Source organism: Ranitomeya variabilis, chromosome 2 (genome assembly GCF_051348905.1).
Source record: "Ranitomeya variabilis isolate aRanVar5 chromosome 2, aRanVar5.hap1, whole genome shotgun sequence".
Taxonomy (NCBI): domain Eukaryota; kingdom Metazoa; phylum Chordata; class Amphibia; order Anura; family Dendrobatidae; genus Ranitomeya; species Ranitomeya variabilis.
Genome location: NC_135233.1, coordinates 452,499,076 through 452,514,737, shown reverse-complemented (window position 1 = coordinate 452,514,737; position 15,662 = coordinate 452,499,076). Strand labels below are relative to the sequence as shown.

The window sequence follows — 15,662 nt, the reverse complement described above, 5'->3', positions numbered from 1 at the left end:
ATCGTGTTGACTCGTGTAAATTTCCTGTTTATCTCATTTTGAACTATTTTGGATAAGAACGGCCCCCGGTTGGCCACTACAGCTACCGCCTGACGCTGCCACTGATCATCGGCTGCAGCGGTCACGTGATGTCCCCACTTTCAGGCTTGAGCTGTTACACCACGCCCCCTACGCTAAGCCCCGCCTACTTTTCACAATGGCGCAATTATTTTTTGTGTGGGGAGGCGGATTACATTTTATATGGACGTTTTCCTGTGGAAGCTGATAAATAATTATGTTAAGTTTGGCTTCATTATGGGTTAAATATCTGGTAGAAAAAATGTTGGTGAAGAAGAGAAATCAGGTGGGAAGAAGTCACATCTGGGCCAGCGCTCCCCGACATGACCAACGTGCCCAGAAGAGGCTGTCACAGAAACGGTCCGTAAGTGGGCGTTACCCCGGTAATTGGGGCGTTGCTATGCCGGAGGGGGTGGAGCTAATAGCGTCTCCAAATTATCAACACTAGAGTCTGCAGATACACCGTCACGTGGCCGCTGTCATAGGGGCGGGCGGCACGGACACGAACCTGTGTGTTTCCGGCAGATCACCAGCAGAGGGTGCTACTACACACAGCTTCTGCCAAGTTTCGCTTTCACTGGCGTCTGGTCACGTGTCAGCGACAACATCCTGAAGTGTATTGTCAGTGCTCAGTCAGCGGCAGTCGCTGGAGTCACCAGGTGAGTGCTGGGAGTGTGTGTGTGTGTGTGTGTGTGTGTGTGTGTGTGTGTGTGTGTGTGTGTGTGTGTGTGTGTGTGTGTGTGTGACTGTCCTGTGTGTGTGACTGTCCGACTGTCCTGTGTGTGTGTGTGACTGTCCTGTGTGTGTGTGTGTGTGACTGTCCTGTGTGTGTGTGTGTGTGACTGTCCTGTGTGTGTGTGTGTGTGACTGTCCTGTGTGTGTGTGTGTGTGACTGTCCTGTGTGTGTGTGACTGTCCTCTGTGTGTGACTGTCCTCTGTGTGTGACTGTCCTGTGTGTGTGTGTGACTGTCCTGTGTGTGTGACTGTCCTGTGTGTGTGACTGTCCTGTGTGTGTGACTGTCCTGTGTGTGTGTGTGTGTGACTGTCCTGTGTGTGTGTGTGACTGTCCTGTGTGTGTGTGTGACTGTCCTGTGTGTGTGTGTGTGTGTGTGACTGTCCTGTGTGTGTGTGTGTGACTGTCCTGTGTGTGTGTGTGTGTGACTGTCCTGTGTGTGTGTGACTGTCCTGTGTGTGTGTGTGTGACTGTCCTGTGTGTGTGTGTGTGACTGTCCTGTGTGTGTGTGTGTGACTGTCCTGTGTGTGTGTGTGTGTGACTGTCCTGTGTGTGTGTGTGTGTGACTGTCCTGTGTGTGTGTGTGACTGTCGTGTGTGTGTGTGTGACTGTCGTGTGTGTGTGTGTGACTGTCGTGTGTGTGTGTGTGACTGTCGTGTGTGTGTGTGTGACTGTCGTGTGTGTGTGTGTGACTGTCCTGTGTGTGTGTGTGACTGTCCTGTGTGTGTGTGTGTGTGTGTGACTGTCCTGTGTGTGTGTGTGTGACTGTCCTGTGTGTGTGTGTGACTGTCCTGTGTGTGTGTGACTGTCCTGTGTGTGTGTGTGTGACTGTCCTGTGTGTGTGTGTGTGTGTGACTGTCCTGTGTGTGTGTGTGTGTGTGACTGTCCTGTGTGTGTGTGTGACTGTCCTGTGTGTGTGTGTGACTGTCCTGTGTGTGTGTGTGTGACTGTCCTGTGTGTGTGTGTGTGTGACTGTCCTGTGTGTGTGTGTGTGTGAGACTGTCCTGTGTGTGTGTGTGTGAGACTGTCCTGTGTGTGTGTGTGTGTGACTGTCCTGTGTGTGTGTGTGTGTGACTGTCCTGTGTGTGTGTGAGACTGTCCTGTGTGTGTGTGTGTGACTGTCCTGTGTGTGTGTGTGACTGTCCTGTGTGTGTGTGTGTGTGTGTGACTGTCCTGTGTGTGTGTGTGTGTGTGACTGTCCTGTGTGTAGAGATAATGGTTTGCTCTCAGGTCAGGGACAGGGAGGTGCTGGTAAAACAGACCATGTGGTCCCGTAAATCATATAGTAAAAAATTACCGCACACTCTAAACTGGTATGATGCAAATAGGTATATGCCAGGTTTATTCAAATGAACAAAAAGAGGTTGCCACAAAGAAAAATTGTTGAAAGAAACCCAACGTTTCGACCCTCCCGGGTCTTATTCATGGGGTTACTAGGAGAACAAAGAATCAAAATAAATAGCTGTTCGTCATATAGCAACAATTTCATCATTTTCAGACATAAACACTTAATTTACATACTCCATTGAAGAATAATGTTCACACACACACACACACACAGACAGATGATAGATAACAGATAGATCGATAGATAGATGATAGATAATAGATAGATCTATCGTATTTGTCTATCATATCTATTATCTATCTATAAATATATCTATCGATAGATATATCTATAGTTAGCTAGATAGATATATCGATAGATAGATAGATAATACCAAGCCCGATGTTTAGTATATCTATGCATCTTTATTCTGTTTGTCTGTCTGTCACGGAAATCGCTGATTGGTCGCTGCAAAACAGCCACGACCAATCAGCGATGGGCACAGTCCGGCGGTGAGATGGCCGCTCCCTACTCCCCTCCAGTCAGCGCTCACACAGGGTTAATGGCAGCTGTAACAGAGCGTGTTATGCCGTTAATGCTGCTATTAACCCTGTGTGACCAACTTTTTTACTATTGATGCTGCCTATGCAGCATCAATAGTAAAAAGATCTAATGTTTTAAAATAATAATAAAAAAAACATATACTCACCCTCCGTCGACCCCTGGATCCAGCTGAGGCCTTTCCCGCTCCTCGCGATGCTCCGGTGACCTGTCCATGCATTGCGGTCTCGCGAGATGATGACGTAGCGGTCTCGCGAGACCACTACGTCATCATCATCATCTCACGAGACTGCAATGCACTCTTGAGACCGGAGCGTCGCGAGGAGCATCGGTCAACGCCTTGCCTGGATCCGGGTGCCGACGGAGGGTGAGTATATAACTATTTTTAATTTTGGGCTGTGTTAGATACTGCGTGGGCTGTGCTATCTACTATGCGGCCGGCCGCAACCAATCAGCGATATTGGCGCGGAATTTAACCCCCACTCACAGCGCCGACGTACATACATACAACCATATTCTAGAATACCCAATGCGTTAGAATCGAGCCACCATCTAGTGTGTGTGTATGTGTGTGTATATATATATATATATATATATATATATATATATATAGTCTAAGGGTCTGTTTGTCTGTAACAGAAATCCCGCGTCGCTGATTGGTCGCGCCAGCCGCCCGCGACCAATCAGCGACAGGTGCAGTCGGGGTGTGTAACGCTGTCGGACTTGATGATGTTCGAGCAGGAGGCGCAGCTGAGACAAGGAAATGTCCCATGGCGTCGTGTAATCAATACACTCTGACTCATGGTCAGCGTTACCAGAACAGGTAAAACATATCCCATCCGTGGTTATTACACTTGCGACTCTAATTTTGTAATCTACGTCCTAAAATGTCCATGTGGCCTCCTATATGTAGGGGAAACAACACAACACATCAAAGACCGTATAGCTAGTCACACATCCACTATTCGCTTCAGCAAAACATGGCTACCCATCCCCAAACACTTTGTCAAGTTCAGACATACAGTCGCACAGTTAAAATACCAGGTAATTGAACAAGTACCTAGACCCAGAAGAGGGGGTAATCATATTAAGCAACTAAAATTGAGAGAAACATTTTGGATCCACAAACTCGAGACTCTTACCCCCAAGGGTCTCAACAGGGAAATAGATTGGCTACTGTAAAACAGTATTAATCTTTGCATTTTACCTTCCAGACACGTTGAGTCTATGATCTACTAGGTGAGTTCCTCACCTTTTTTCCTATTTTTTTTCCGCAACATCCATACAGGACTATATCCCCCCCCCCCCTTTTTTTTATTTTCTTTATTTTATTTCATTTCATTCAGTTATTTCTTATTTCCACCATTTTCGTTGTTTCACCAAATCATTATTTTTTTTTTTCTTTATTTTTATTTTCATTTTTTCCTCGTTTTTTCAGTTTTATTATCTATTATTTATTTTTATTTTTTATTTTTTCTCTTTTTTTATTAGTCTTTTCCCCTTTATTTTTCCTGTTCATTTTTTTTTCATTTTTTTTTACATTTTATTCACATTCCTTCCTAGTTTTGGGTCCAATTTCATTCAGTACGCTCATCTTATAGTAACTATCCCCATACTCACTTTTGATCCCTATGTCCATTATGTAGCTACTTATATTATAGGTCTATTTGCCCATGACGCTATAGCGACAGACCTTTTACACAGTATCCATTATGTAGCTACCCACCAGGCCTATACACTTCGCCGCATTACAGACCTATCAATGCAACCACTACAGACTGTGCCTATACAATTTTTTGCTAATTTTTTATATTACTTTTGGTTTTTGGGTGCATTGGTATCTGTGACACTACCTATTAGGGAATATAGGGAATTTGTAGGGCTATTAGGGCCAGTCTTCGTGGAGCGGGGGCGCCAACCGCAGAAACTTAGGGTGCCAACCTCCGCAAAGAGGTAGTGGACAGGAGGAGGGTACTCGATAGGGGTCAGTTAGTTTTGGTCCCCCTGTTGGTTATTTTTTCATTGTTTTATGTCCTCAATTTTAGAACTGAGTGGTTTTAACTTTAACCCCTTTCTGACATTAGACGTACTATCCCGTCGAGGTGGGGTGGGCCCGTATGACCACCAACGGGATAGTACGTCATACGCGATCGGCCACGCTCACGGGGGGAGCGCGGCCGATCGCGGCCGGGTGTCAGCTGCATATCGCAGCTGACATCCGGCACTGTGTGCCAGGAGCGGTCACGGAACGCCCCCGGCACATTAACCCCCGGCACACCGCGATCAAACATGATCGTGGTGTGCCGGCGGTATAGGGAAGCATCGCGCAGGGAGGGGGCTCCCTGCGGGCTTCCCTGAGACCCCCGGAGCAACGCGATGTGATCGCGTTGCTCCGAGGGTCTCCTACCTCCCTCCTCGCCGCAGGTCCCGGATCCAAGATGGCCGCGGCATCCGGGTCCTGCAGGGAGGGAGGTGGCTTACCGAGTGCCTGCTCAGAGCAGGCGCTGGTAAGCCTGCAGCCCTGCACAGCAGATCGTCGATCTGACAGAGTGCTGTGCACACTGTCAGATCAATGACCTGTAATGTCCCCCCCCCCTGGGACAAAGTAAAAAAGTAAAAAAAAAATTCCCCACGTGTGTAAAAAAAAAAATAAAAAAAATATCCTAAATAAAGAAAAAAAAAAATATATATTATTCCCATAAATACATTTCTTTAGCTAAATAAAATTAAAAAAACAATAAAAGTACACGTTTAGTATCGCCGCGTCCGTAACGACCCAACCTATAAAACTGCCCCACTAGTTAACCCCTTCAGTAAACACCGTAAGGAAAAAAAAAAAAAAAAACGAGGCAAAAAACAACGCTTTATTATCATACCGCCGAACAAAAAGTGGAATAACACGCGATCAAAAAGACTGATATAAATAACCATGGTACCGCTGAAAACGTCATCTTGTCCCGCAAAAAACGAGCCGCCATACAGCATCATCAGCAAAAAAATAAAAAAGTTATAGTCCTGAGAATAAAGCGATACCAAAATAATTATTTTTTCTATAAAATAGTTTTTATCGTATAAAAGCGCCAAAACATTAAAAAAATGATATAAATGAGATATCGCTGTAATCGTACTGACCCGACGAATAAAACTGCTTTATCAATTTTACCAAACGCGGAACGGTATAAACGCCTCCCCCAAAAGAAATTCATGAATAGCTGGTTTTTGATCATTCTGCCTCACAAAAATCGGAATAAAAAGCGATCAAAAAATGTCACGTGTCCGAAAATGTTACCAATAAAAACGTCAGCTCGTCCCGCAAAAAACAAGATCTCACATGACTCTGTGGACTCAAATATGGAAAAATTACAGCTCTCAAAATGTGGTAACGCAAAAAATATTTTTTGCAATGAAAAGCGTCTTTCAGTGTGTGACGGCTGCCAATCATAAAAATCCGCTAAAAAACCCGCTATAAAAGTAAATCAAACCCCCCTTCATCACCCCCTTAGTTAGGGAAAAATAAAAAAATGTATTTATTTCCATTTTCCCGTTAGGGTTAGGGCTAGAGTTAGGACTAGTGTTAGGACTAGTGTTAGGGCTAGTGTTGGGGCTAGGGTTGGGGCTAGGGTTGGGGCTAGGGTTGGGGCTAGGGTTGGGGCTAGGGTTGGGGCTAGGGTTGGGGCTAGGGTTGGGGCTAGGGTTGGGGCTAGGGTTGGGGCTAGGGTTGGGGCTAGGGTTGGGGCTAGGGTTGGGGCTAGGGTTGGGGCTAGGGTTGGGGCTAGGGTTGGGGCTAGGGTTGGGGCTAGGGTTGGGGCTAGGGTTGGGGCTAGGGTTAGGGCTAGTGTTAGGGCTAGTGATAGGGCTAGGGTTGGGGCTAGGGTTGGGGCAACAGTTAGGGTTGGGGTTTGGATTACATTTATGGTTGGGAATAGGGTTGGTGTGTCTGGGTTAGAGGAGTGGTTAGGGTTACTGTTGGGATTAGGGTAAGGGGTGTTTGAATTAGGGTTTCAGTTATAATTGGGGGGTTTCCACTGTTTCGGCACATCAGGGGCTCTCCAAACGGGACATGGCATCCGATCTGAATTCCAGCCAATTCTGCGTTGAAAAAGGAAAACAGTGCTCCTTCCCTTCAGAGCTCTCCCGTGTGCCCAAACAGGGGTTTACCCCAACATATGGGGTATCAGCGTACTCAGGACAAATTGGACATCATCTTTTGGGGTCCAATTTCTCCTGCTACCCTTGGGAAAATACAAAACTGGGGGCCAAAAATAAGTTTTGTGGGGAAAAAAAGATTTTTTATTTTCACGGCTCTGCGTTGTAAACTGTAGTGAAACACTTGGGGGTTCAAAGTTCTCACAACACATCTAGATAAGTTCCTTGGGGGGGTCTAGTTTCCAATATGGGGTCACTTGTGGGGGGTTTGTACTGTTTGGGTACATCAGGGGCTCTGCAAATGCAACGTGACGACTGCAGACCAATCCATTTAAGTCTGCATTCCAAATGGCGCTCCTTCCCTTCCGAGCTCTGTCATGCGCCCAAACAGTGGTTCCCCCCCACATATGGGGTATCAGCGTACTCAGGACAAATTGGACAACAACTTTTGGGGTCCAATTTATCCTGATACCCTTGTGAAAATACAAAACTGGGGGCTAAAAAATAATTTTTGTGAACAAAAAAAGAATTTTTATTTTCACGGCTCTGCGTTATAAACTGTAGTGAAACACTTGGGGGTTCAAAGCTCTCAAAACACATCTAGATAAGTTCCTTAGGGGGTCTACTTTCCAAAATGGTGTCACTTGTGGGGGCTTTTAATGTTTAGGCACATCAGGGGCTCTCCAAACGCAACATGGCATCCCATCTTAATTCCAGTCAATTTTGCATTGAAAAGTAAAATAGCGCTCCTTCCCTTCCGAGCTCTGCTATGCGCCCAAACAGTGGTTTACCCCCACATATGGGGTATCGTCGTACTCAGGACAAATTGCACAACAACTTTTGTGGTCTAATTTCTCCTGTTGCCCTTGGTAAAATAAAACAAATTGGAGCTGAAATAAATTTTTTGTGAAAAAAAGTTAAATGTTCATTTTTATTTAAACATTCCAAAAATTCCTGTGAAACACCTGAAGGGTTAATAAACTTCTTGAAAGTGGTTTTGAGTACCTTGAGGGGTGCAGTTTTTAGAATGGTGTCACACTTGGGTATTTTCTATCATATAGACCCCTCAAAATGACTTCAAATGAGATGTGGTCCCTAAAAAAAAAAATGGTGTTGTAAAAATGAGAAATTGCTGGTCAACTTTTAACCCTTATAACTCTGTCACAAAAAAAAAATTTTGGTTCCAAAATTGTGCTGATGGAAAGTAGACATGTGGGAAATGTTACTTAAGTATTTTGCGTGACATATGTCTGTGATTTAAGGGCATAAAAATTCAAAGTTGGAAAATTGCGAAATTTTTAACATTTTCGCCAAATATTCGGTTTTTTCACAAATAAACGCAAATTATATCGAAGAAATTTTATCACTATCATGAAGTACAATATGTCACGAGAAAACAATGTCAGAATCGCCAAGATCCGTTGAAGCGTTCCAGAGTTATAACCTCATAAAGGGACAGTGGTCAGAATTGTAAAAATTGGCCCGGTCATTAACGTGCAAACCACCCTTGGGGGTGAAGGGGTTAAACATTAAGTTATATTTTAGGAATCCTTGTGTTTTGGGTTGTTTTTGTAGTCTAGGATTCCGTTGGTATTCGCTTTTGGTTTTTTTCAGTTCGTGCCTATACACTCCCACTATTGGGCATCTCTATGCCCATTCTGACACGCAGCGCTTACCGCGCATGCGCGAATACAGGGCGCCACGTCACTTCCGGTCCTGAAGAACTCACTTCCGGTGCGGCGGTGCCTCAGGGCGGCATTTAAGCTCGCCTTCTCCCTCCATCCAGGACAGCACCACTAGCAGGGCGCAGGAGCGCCGCTGATCCTGGAACAGGACACTACAGGTACTCGAGCTGTTCGCCACTGAACTTACTATCTCTTTCCCTGCCTTCCATTACTGTCCTTGACATGTGGGTATTTACAGGCCCTTCATGTGACGGCCATTCCATTTCAAGCCTCATCCACCCGGGACACACAGGCCTTTACTGGCCCTACAGCAAGGTATCCACCATAACCACTGATACTATAGAACATTGGTATTAAGGGGATTTTATTTGCTACTTTACGTAAACTTTGTCCCATTTTGTTACATCCTATATAAACGGCCATATATATCTAGGACTATTTGGGATCTGTCTTCTGGGACCAATACCATACGTCCTGTGACTCATTAGTATTGGGTATCCACCGCCATGTTTATCAGTACCCATTCTTACACAATATATCATCCAAACATGGCTGCATGTGTCTGAAATCACCTGGGACCCTACTCTATATCCTGTTGTACATATAAGCCTTTTATGCCTAAACTGTCTCTCTACCTATGCATTATATAATACTGATATCTTATCACAGTGACAGAATATGCTCTAAAAGGGATCATTTGCCCACCCTCTACCATTGCCACTCTTATGTATATTTACCAAAGGTAAACAACCTGTATTTCACTTGACATTACTTACTTAGCTTGCCTTATTGAAAAATATCTGGAATCGTTGCTCCCGACCGCCAGTCCTTCACCATCTCTGGATGCCTCTTTATCTGCATGTCTTGTATTTCCTTTTTTGGTGTTTTATTATTAGTATTTCTTTTTTTGATGTTTTATTATTATTATTATTATTATTATTATTATTATTATTATTATTTTTGTTAGTTTTCGTATTGTACAGTGTTTGTCTGAAAATGATGAAGTTGTTGCTATATGACGAACAGCTATTTATTTTGTTTCTTTGTTCTCCTAGTAACACCATGAATAAGACCCGGGAGGGTCGAAACAATGGGTTTCTTTCAACAATTTTTCTTTGTGGCAACCTCTTTTTGTTCATTTGAATAAACCTGGCATATACCTATTTGCATCTTACCAGTTTAGAGTGTGTGGTAATTTTTTCCTATATGTCGTGTGTGTGTGTGTGTGTGTCTGTCGTGTGTGTGTGTGTGTCTGTCGTGTGTGTGTGTGTGTCTGTCGTGTGTGTGTGTGTGTGTCTGTCGTGTGTGTGTGTGTCTGTCGTGTGTGTGTGTGTCTGTCGTGTGTGTGTGTGTCTGTCGTGTGTGTGTGTGTCTGTCGTGTGTGTGTGTGTGTGTCTGTCGTGTGTGTGTGTGTGTGTCTGTCGTGTGTGTGTGTGTGTGTCTGTCGTGTGTGTGTGTGTGTGTCTGTCGTGTGTGTGTGTGTGTCTGTCGTGTGTGTGTGTGTGTCTGTCGTGTGTGTGTGTCTGTCGTGTGTGTGTGTCTGTCGTGTGTGTGTGTCTGTCGTGTGTGTGTGTCTGTCGTGTGTGTGTGTCTGTCGTGTGTGTGTGTGTCTGTCGTGTGTGTGTCTGTCGTGTGTGTGACTGTCCTGTGTGTGTGACTGTCCTGTGTGTGTGACTGTCCTGTGTGTGTGTGTGTCTGTCCTGTGTGTGTGTGACTGTCCTGTGTGTGTGTGTGTGTGTGACTGTCCTGTGTGTGTGTGTGTGTGTTTGTGACTGTCCTGTGTGTGTGTTTGTGACTGTCATATATATTATATATGTGTGTCTCTCACTGGGACGTTCCACCTGTGCTGCAGGTTGAACTGAACTCTGTCCTAACTTGTGTATTTACTTTTATCCAACTGGTCGTTATTTCTCACTAGATGGTGGCCCGATTCTAACGCATCGGGTATTCTAGAATATGTACAGTGGGGCAAAAAAGTATTTAGTCAGTCAGCAATAGTGCAAGTTCCACCACTTAAAAAGATGAGAGGCGTCTGTAATTTACATCATAGGTAGACCTCAACTATGGGAGACAAACTGAGAAAAAAAAATCCAGAAAATCACATTGTCTGTTTTTTTATCATTTTATTTGCATATTATGGTGGAAAATAAGTATTTGGTCAGAAACAAAATTTCATCTCAATACTTTGTAATATATCCTTTGTTGGCAATGACAGAGGTCAAAAGTTTTCTGTAAGTCTTCACAAGGTTGCCACACACTGTTGTTGGTATGTTGGCCCATTCCTCCATGCAGATCTCCTCTAGAGCAGTGATGTTTTTGACTTTTCGCTTGGCAACACGGACTTTCAACTCCCTCCAAAGGTTTTCTATAGGGTTGAGATCTGGAGACTGGCTAGGCCACTCCAGGACCTTGAAATGCTTGTTACGAAGCCACTCCTTCGTTGCCCTGGCGGTGTGCTTTGGATCATTGTCATGTTGAAAGACCCAGCCACGTTTCATCTTTAATGCCCTTGCTGATGGAAGGAGGTTTGCACTCAAAATCTCACGATACATGGCCCCATTCATTCTTTCATGTACCCGGATCAGTCGTCCTGGCCCCTTTGCAGAGAAACGGCCCCAAAGCATGATGTTTCCACCACCATGCTTTACAGTAGGTATGGTGTTTGATGGATGCAACTCAGTATTCTTTTTCCTTCAAACACGACAAGTTGTGTTTCTACCAAACAGTTCCAGTTTGGTTTCATCAGACCATAGGACATTCTCCCAAAACTCCTCTGGATCATCCAAATGCTCTCTAGCAAACTTCAGACGGGCCCGGACATGTACTGGCTTAAGCAATGGGACACGTCTGGCACTGCAGGATCTGAGTCCATGGTGGCGTAGTGTGTTACTTATGGTAGGCCTTGTTACATTGGTCCCAGCTCTCTGCAGTTCATTCACTAGGTCCCCCCGCGTGGTTCTGGGATTTTTGCTCACCGTTCTTGTGATCATTCTGACCCCACGGGGTGGGATTTTGCGTGGAGCCCCAGATCGAGGGAGATTATCAGTGGTCTTGAATGTCTTCCATTTTCTAATTATTGCTCCCACTGTTGATTTCTTCACTCCAAGCTGGTTGGCTATTGCTGATTCAGTCTTCCCAGCCTGGTGCAGGGCTACAATTTTGTTTCTGGTGTCCTTTGACAGCTCTTTGGTCTTGGAGTTTGGAGTCAGACTGTTTGAGGGTGTGCACAGGTGTCTTTTTATACTGATAACAAGTTTAAACAGGTGCCATTACTACAGGTAATGAGTGGAGGAAAGAGGAGACTCTTAAAGAAGAAGTTACAGGTCTGTGAGAGCCAGAAATCTTGATTGTTTGTTTTTGACCAAATACTTATTTTCCACCATAATATGCAAATAAAATGATAAAAAAACAGACAATGTGATTTTCTGGATTTTTTTTTTCTCAGTTTGTCTCCCATAGTTGAGGTCTACCTATGATGTAAATTACAGACGCCTCTCATCTTTTTAAGTGGTGGAACTTGCACTATTGCTGACTGACTAAATACTTTTTTGCCCCACTGTATGTATGTATGTATATAGCAGCCACATAGTATATAGCACAGGCCATGTAGTATATAACACAGCCCAAACAGTATATAACACAACCCAAGTACTATATACTATATAACACAGCCCACGCAGTATATAGCAGCCACGCAGTATATAACACAGGCGACGTATACAGCACAGGCCACGCAGTATATAACACAGGGCACGTAGTATATAGCACAGCCCACGCAGCATATAACACAGCCCACGCAGTATTTAGCAGTGTGGGCACCACATCCCTGTTAAAAAAAATAAATAAATAATAATAATTAAAATAAAAAATAGTTATATACTCACCCGCCGGGATCCAGCGAAGCTCTGGCGATGTGCGCGCGGCTGCCGCCATCTTCCGTTCCCAGGCTGCATTGCGAAATTACCCAGATGACTTAGCGGTCTCGCGAGACCGCTAAGTCTTCTGGGTAATTTCGCAATGCATCTCTGGGAACAGAAGATGGCGGCAGGCGCGAGCGCATCGTCAGACGATGGAAGGTGAGGATAGCAGGTTTTTTTTTTTTCTATTTTTAACATTAGATCTTTTTACTATTGACGCTGCATAGGCAGCATCAATAGTAAAAAGTTGGGGACACACAGGGTTAATAGCAGCGGTAACGGAGTGCGTTACCCGCGGCATAACGCGGTCCGTTAACGCTGGCATTAACCCTGTGTGAGCGGTGACTGGAGGGGAGTAGGTGGGCGCTCGGCACTGACTGGACGGAAGTAGGGATGGACTAATCGTACTGTGCCCATCGCTGATTGGTCACGGCAGCCATGACAGGCAGCTGGCGAGACCAATCAGCGACGCGGGATTTTCGTGACGGAAGTTGCCGACAGAAAGACGGAAGTATCCCTTAGACAATATATATAATAATATATATAATTTTTTTTTTTTTTTTCTTTTCTCTCTTCATTTGCAGAATGATTATAAATTTTTGCCCTCAATGTGGGAAGAAAGCAGAAGACGAGTTCATCTACTGCCCATTTTGTGGAATAAAATTTCAGAGAGAAGACACTGCTGAGTCCGAGCGTGTTTCAGAGGACGACCATATCCCCCCGCCAGGTAAAGGCACCTCTCATCCCTACTGGTGACTCACTTGTAAGTGGAAGACCATTGCAGTTTGTCCATGATTGATATAAGATGTTTAGTGTCCATGATGTGGCTAACTGTTGATAACCCCAAAGGTTGGAGTTAGGCTTCTTTCACACTTGCGTCGGCACGGGGCCGTCGCTATGCGTCGGCCCGACGTGCCGACGCGCGTTGTGAAAGTAATGCCCGACGTGGGCAGCGGAAGCAGTCTTACGACGCTTCTGCTGCCCCATTGTAATGTCCGGGGAGGAGGGGGCGGAGTTTCGGCCGTGTATGCGTGGTCGAAAATGGCAGACACGACACGCAAAAAAAGTTACATGTAACTTTTTTTGTGCCGACGGTCCGCCAAAACACGACGCAACCATCGCACGACGGTTGCGACGTGTGGCACTCCGTCGCAATGCCTCGCTGATGAAAGTCTATGGAGAAAAAACGCATCCTGCGGGCAACTTTGCAGGATGCGTTTTTTCTACATAACGACGCATTGCGTCGAACGACGCTAATGTGAAAGTAACCTTAGTTGTCTAGACAGCCAGATAAGTGTTCTGTGAGTGATTGAATTCCAGCAACAATAGGTTGTAGGGAGGTAGAGTTCTCTGATTTTATGAGTCTTGGGTAAGCCATGGAAGATGGGACACACAGAATAATTTAATTTTTTTTTTTTTGCAAGTGACACCTTTCTCTTTGACTGATAGAAAAACTACTCAAAACCATCCGCCAATAAAAGTAACATGTCATACAGTGCCTTGCGAAAGTATTCGGCCCCCTGGAACTTTTCAACCTTTTCCCACATATCTTGCTTCAAACATAAAGATACCAAATGTAAATTTTTGGTGAAGAATCAACAACAAGTGGAACACAATTGTGAAGTTGAACGAAATTTATTGGTTACTTGAAATTTTTGTGGAAATTCAAAGACTGAAAAGTGGGGCGTGCAATATTATTCATCTCCTTTAACTTAATACTTTGTTGCGCCACCTTTCGCTGCGATTACAGCTGCAGGTCGCTTGGGGTATGTCTCTATCAGTTTTGTACATCGAGAGACTGAAATTCTTGCCCATTCTTCCTTGGCAAACAGCTCGAGCTCAGTGAGGTTTCATGAAGATCGTTTGTGAACAGCAGTTTTCAGCTCTTTCCACAGATTCTCGCTTGGATTGAGGTCTGGACTGTGACTTGGCCATTCTAACACCTGGATACGTTTATTTGTGAACCATTCCATTGTAGATTTTGCTTTATGTTTGGGATCATTGTCTTGTTGGAAGACAAATCTCCATCCCAGTCTCAGGTCTTTTGCAGACTCCAACAGGTTTTCTTCAAGAATGGTCCTGTATTTGGCTCCATCCATCTTCCCATCAATTTTAACCATCTTCCGTGTCTCTGATGATGAAAAGCAGGCCCAAACCATGATGCTGCTGCCACCACCACCATGTTTGACACTGGGGATGGTGTGTTCAGGGTGATGACCTGTGTTGCCTTTACGCCAAACATATCGTTTGGCATGGCATTGTTGTCAAAAAGTTTGATTTTTGGTTTCATCTGACCAGATCACCTTCTTCCACATGTTTGGTGTGTCTCCCAGTTGGCTTCTTGCAAACTTTAAACAATACTTTTTATGGATATCTTTAAGAAATGGCTTTCTTCTTGCCACTCTTCCATAAAGGCCAGATTTGTGCAGTGTACGACTGATTGTTGTCCTATGGACAGACTGTCCCACCTCAGCTGTAGATCTCTGCAGTTCATCCAGAGGGATCATGGGCCTCTTGGCTGCATCTCTGATCAGTCTTCTCCTTGTTTGAGATGAAAGTTTAGAGGGACGGCCGGGTCTTAGTAGATTTGCAGTGGTATGATACTCCTACCAGTTCAATATGATCGCTTGCACAGTGCTCCTTGGGATGTTTAAAGTTTTGGAAATCATTTTGTATCCAAATCCGGCTTTAAACTTCTCCACAACAGTATCACGGACCTGCCTGTTGTGTTCCTTGGTCTTCATGATGCTCTCTGTGCTTCAAACAGAACCCTGAGACTATCACAGAGCAGGTGCATTTATACGGAGACTTGATTACACACAGGTGGGTTATATTTATGATCATTAGGCATTTAGGACAACATTGGATCATTCAGAGATCCACAATGAACTTCTGGAGTGAGTTTGCTGCACTGAAAATGAAGGGGCCGAATAATATTGCACGCCCCACTTTCCAGTTTTTGAATTTCCACAAAAATTTAAAATGACCAATAAATTTCGTTCAACTTCACAATTGTGCTCCACTTGTTGATTCTTCACCAAAAATTTACATTTGGTATCTTTATGTTTGAAGCATGATATGTGGGAAAAGGTTGAAAAGTTCCAGGGGGCCGAATACTTTCGCAAGGCACTGTAGCTGATTCGACTGGTGAGATCGCATTGAAGTTTGCGGTAGGCTGGCACATCAGATAATTCCATAATATTTATTATAACAACTTGTCAAGAATGACAATCGAT

The 15,662-nt window shown here is 44.5% G+C and overlaps 1 protein-coding gene across 3 annotated transcripts in view; it reads left to right on the top strand.

The window, feature by feature from the left end:
- Positions 1-128: 128 nt before the first annotated feature.
- VRK3 (VRK serine/threonine kinase 3) overlaps positions 129-15,662 on the top strand; it is a 118,153-nt gene continuing 102,619 nt past the window's right edge. For 2 of the 3 annotated variants that reach the window (XM_077287288.1, XM_077287287.1), the window contains exons 1-3: positions 129-417; positions 506-716; positions 13,011-13,153. In XM_077287288.1, the coding sequence (XP_077143403.1) occupies positions 381-417; positions 506-716; positions 13,011-13,153 (391 nt within the window). In that variant the 5' untranslated portion in view covers positions 129-380. Of the gene's footprint in view, positions 418-505; positions 717-3,897; positions 3,918-13,010; positions 13,154-15,662 lie in introns of those variants that run through there. The other variant, XM_077287289.1, reaches the window with a different exon arrangement.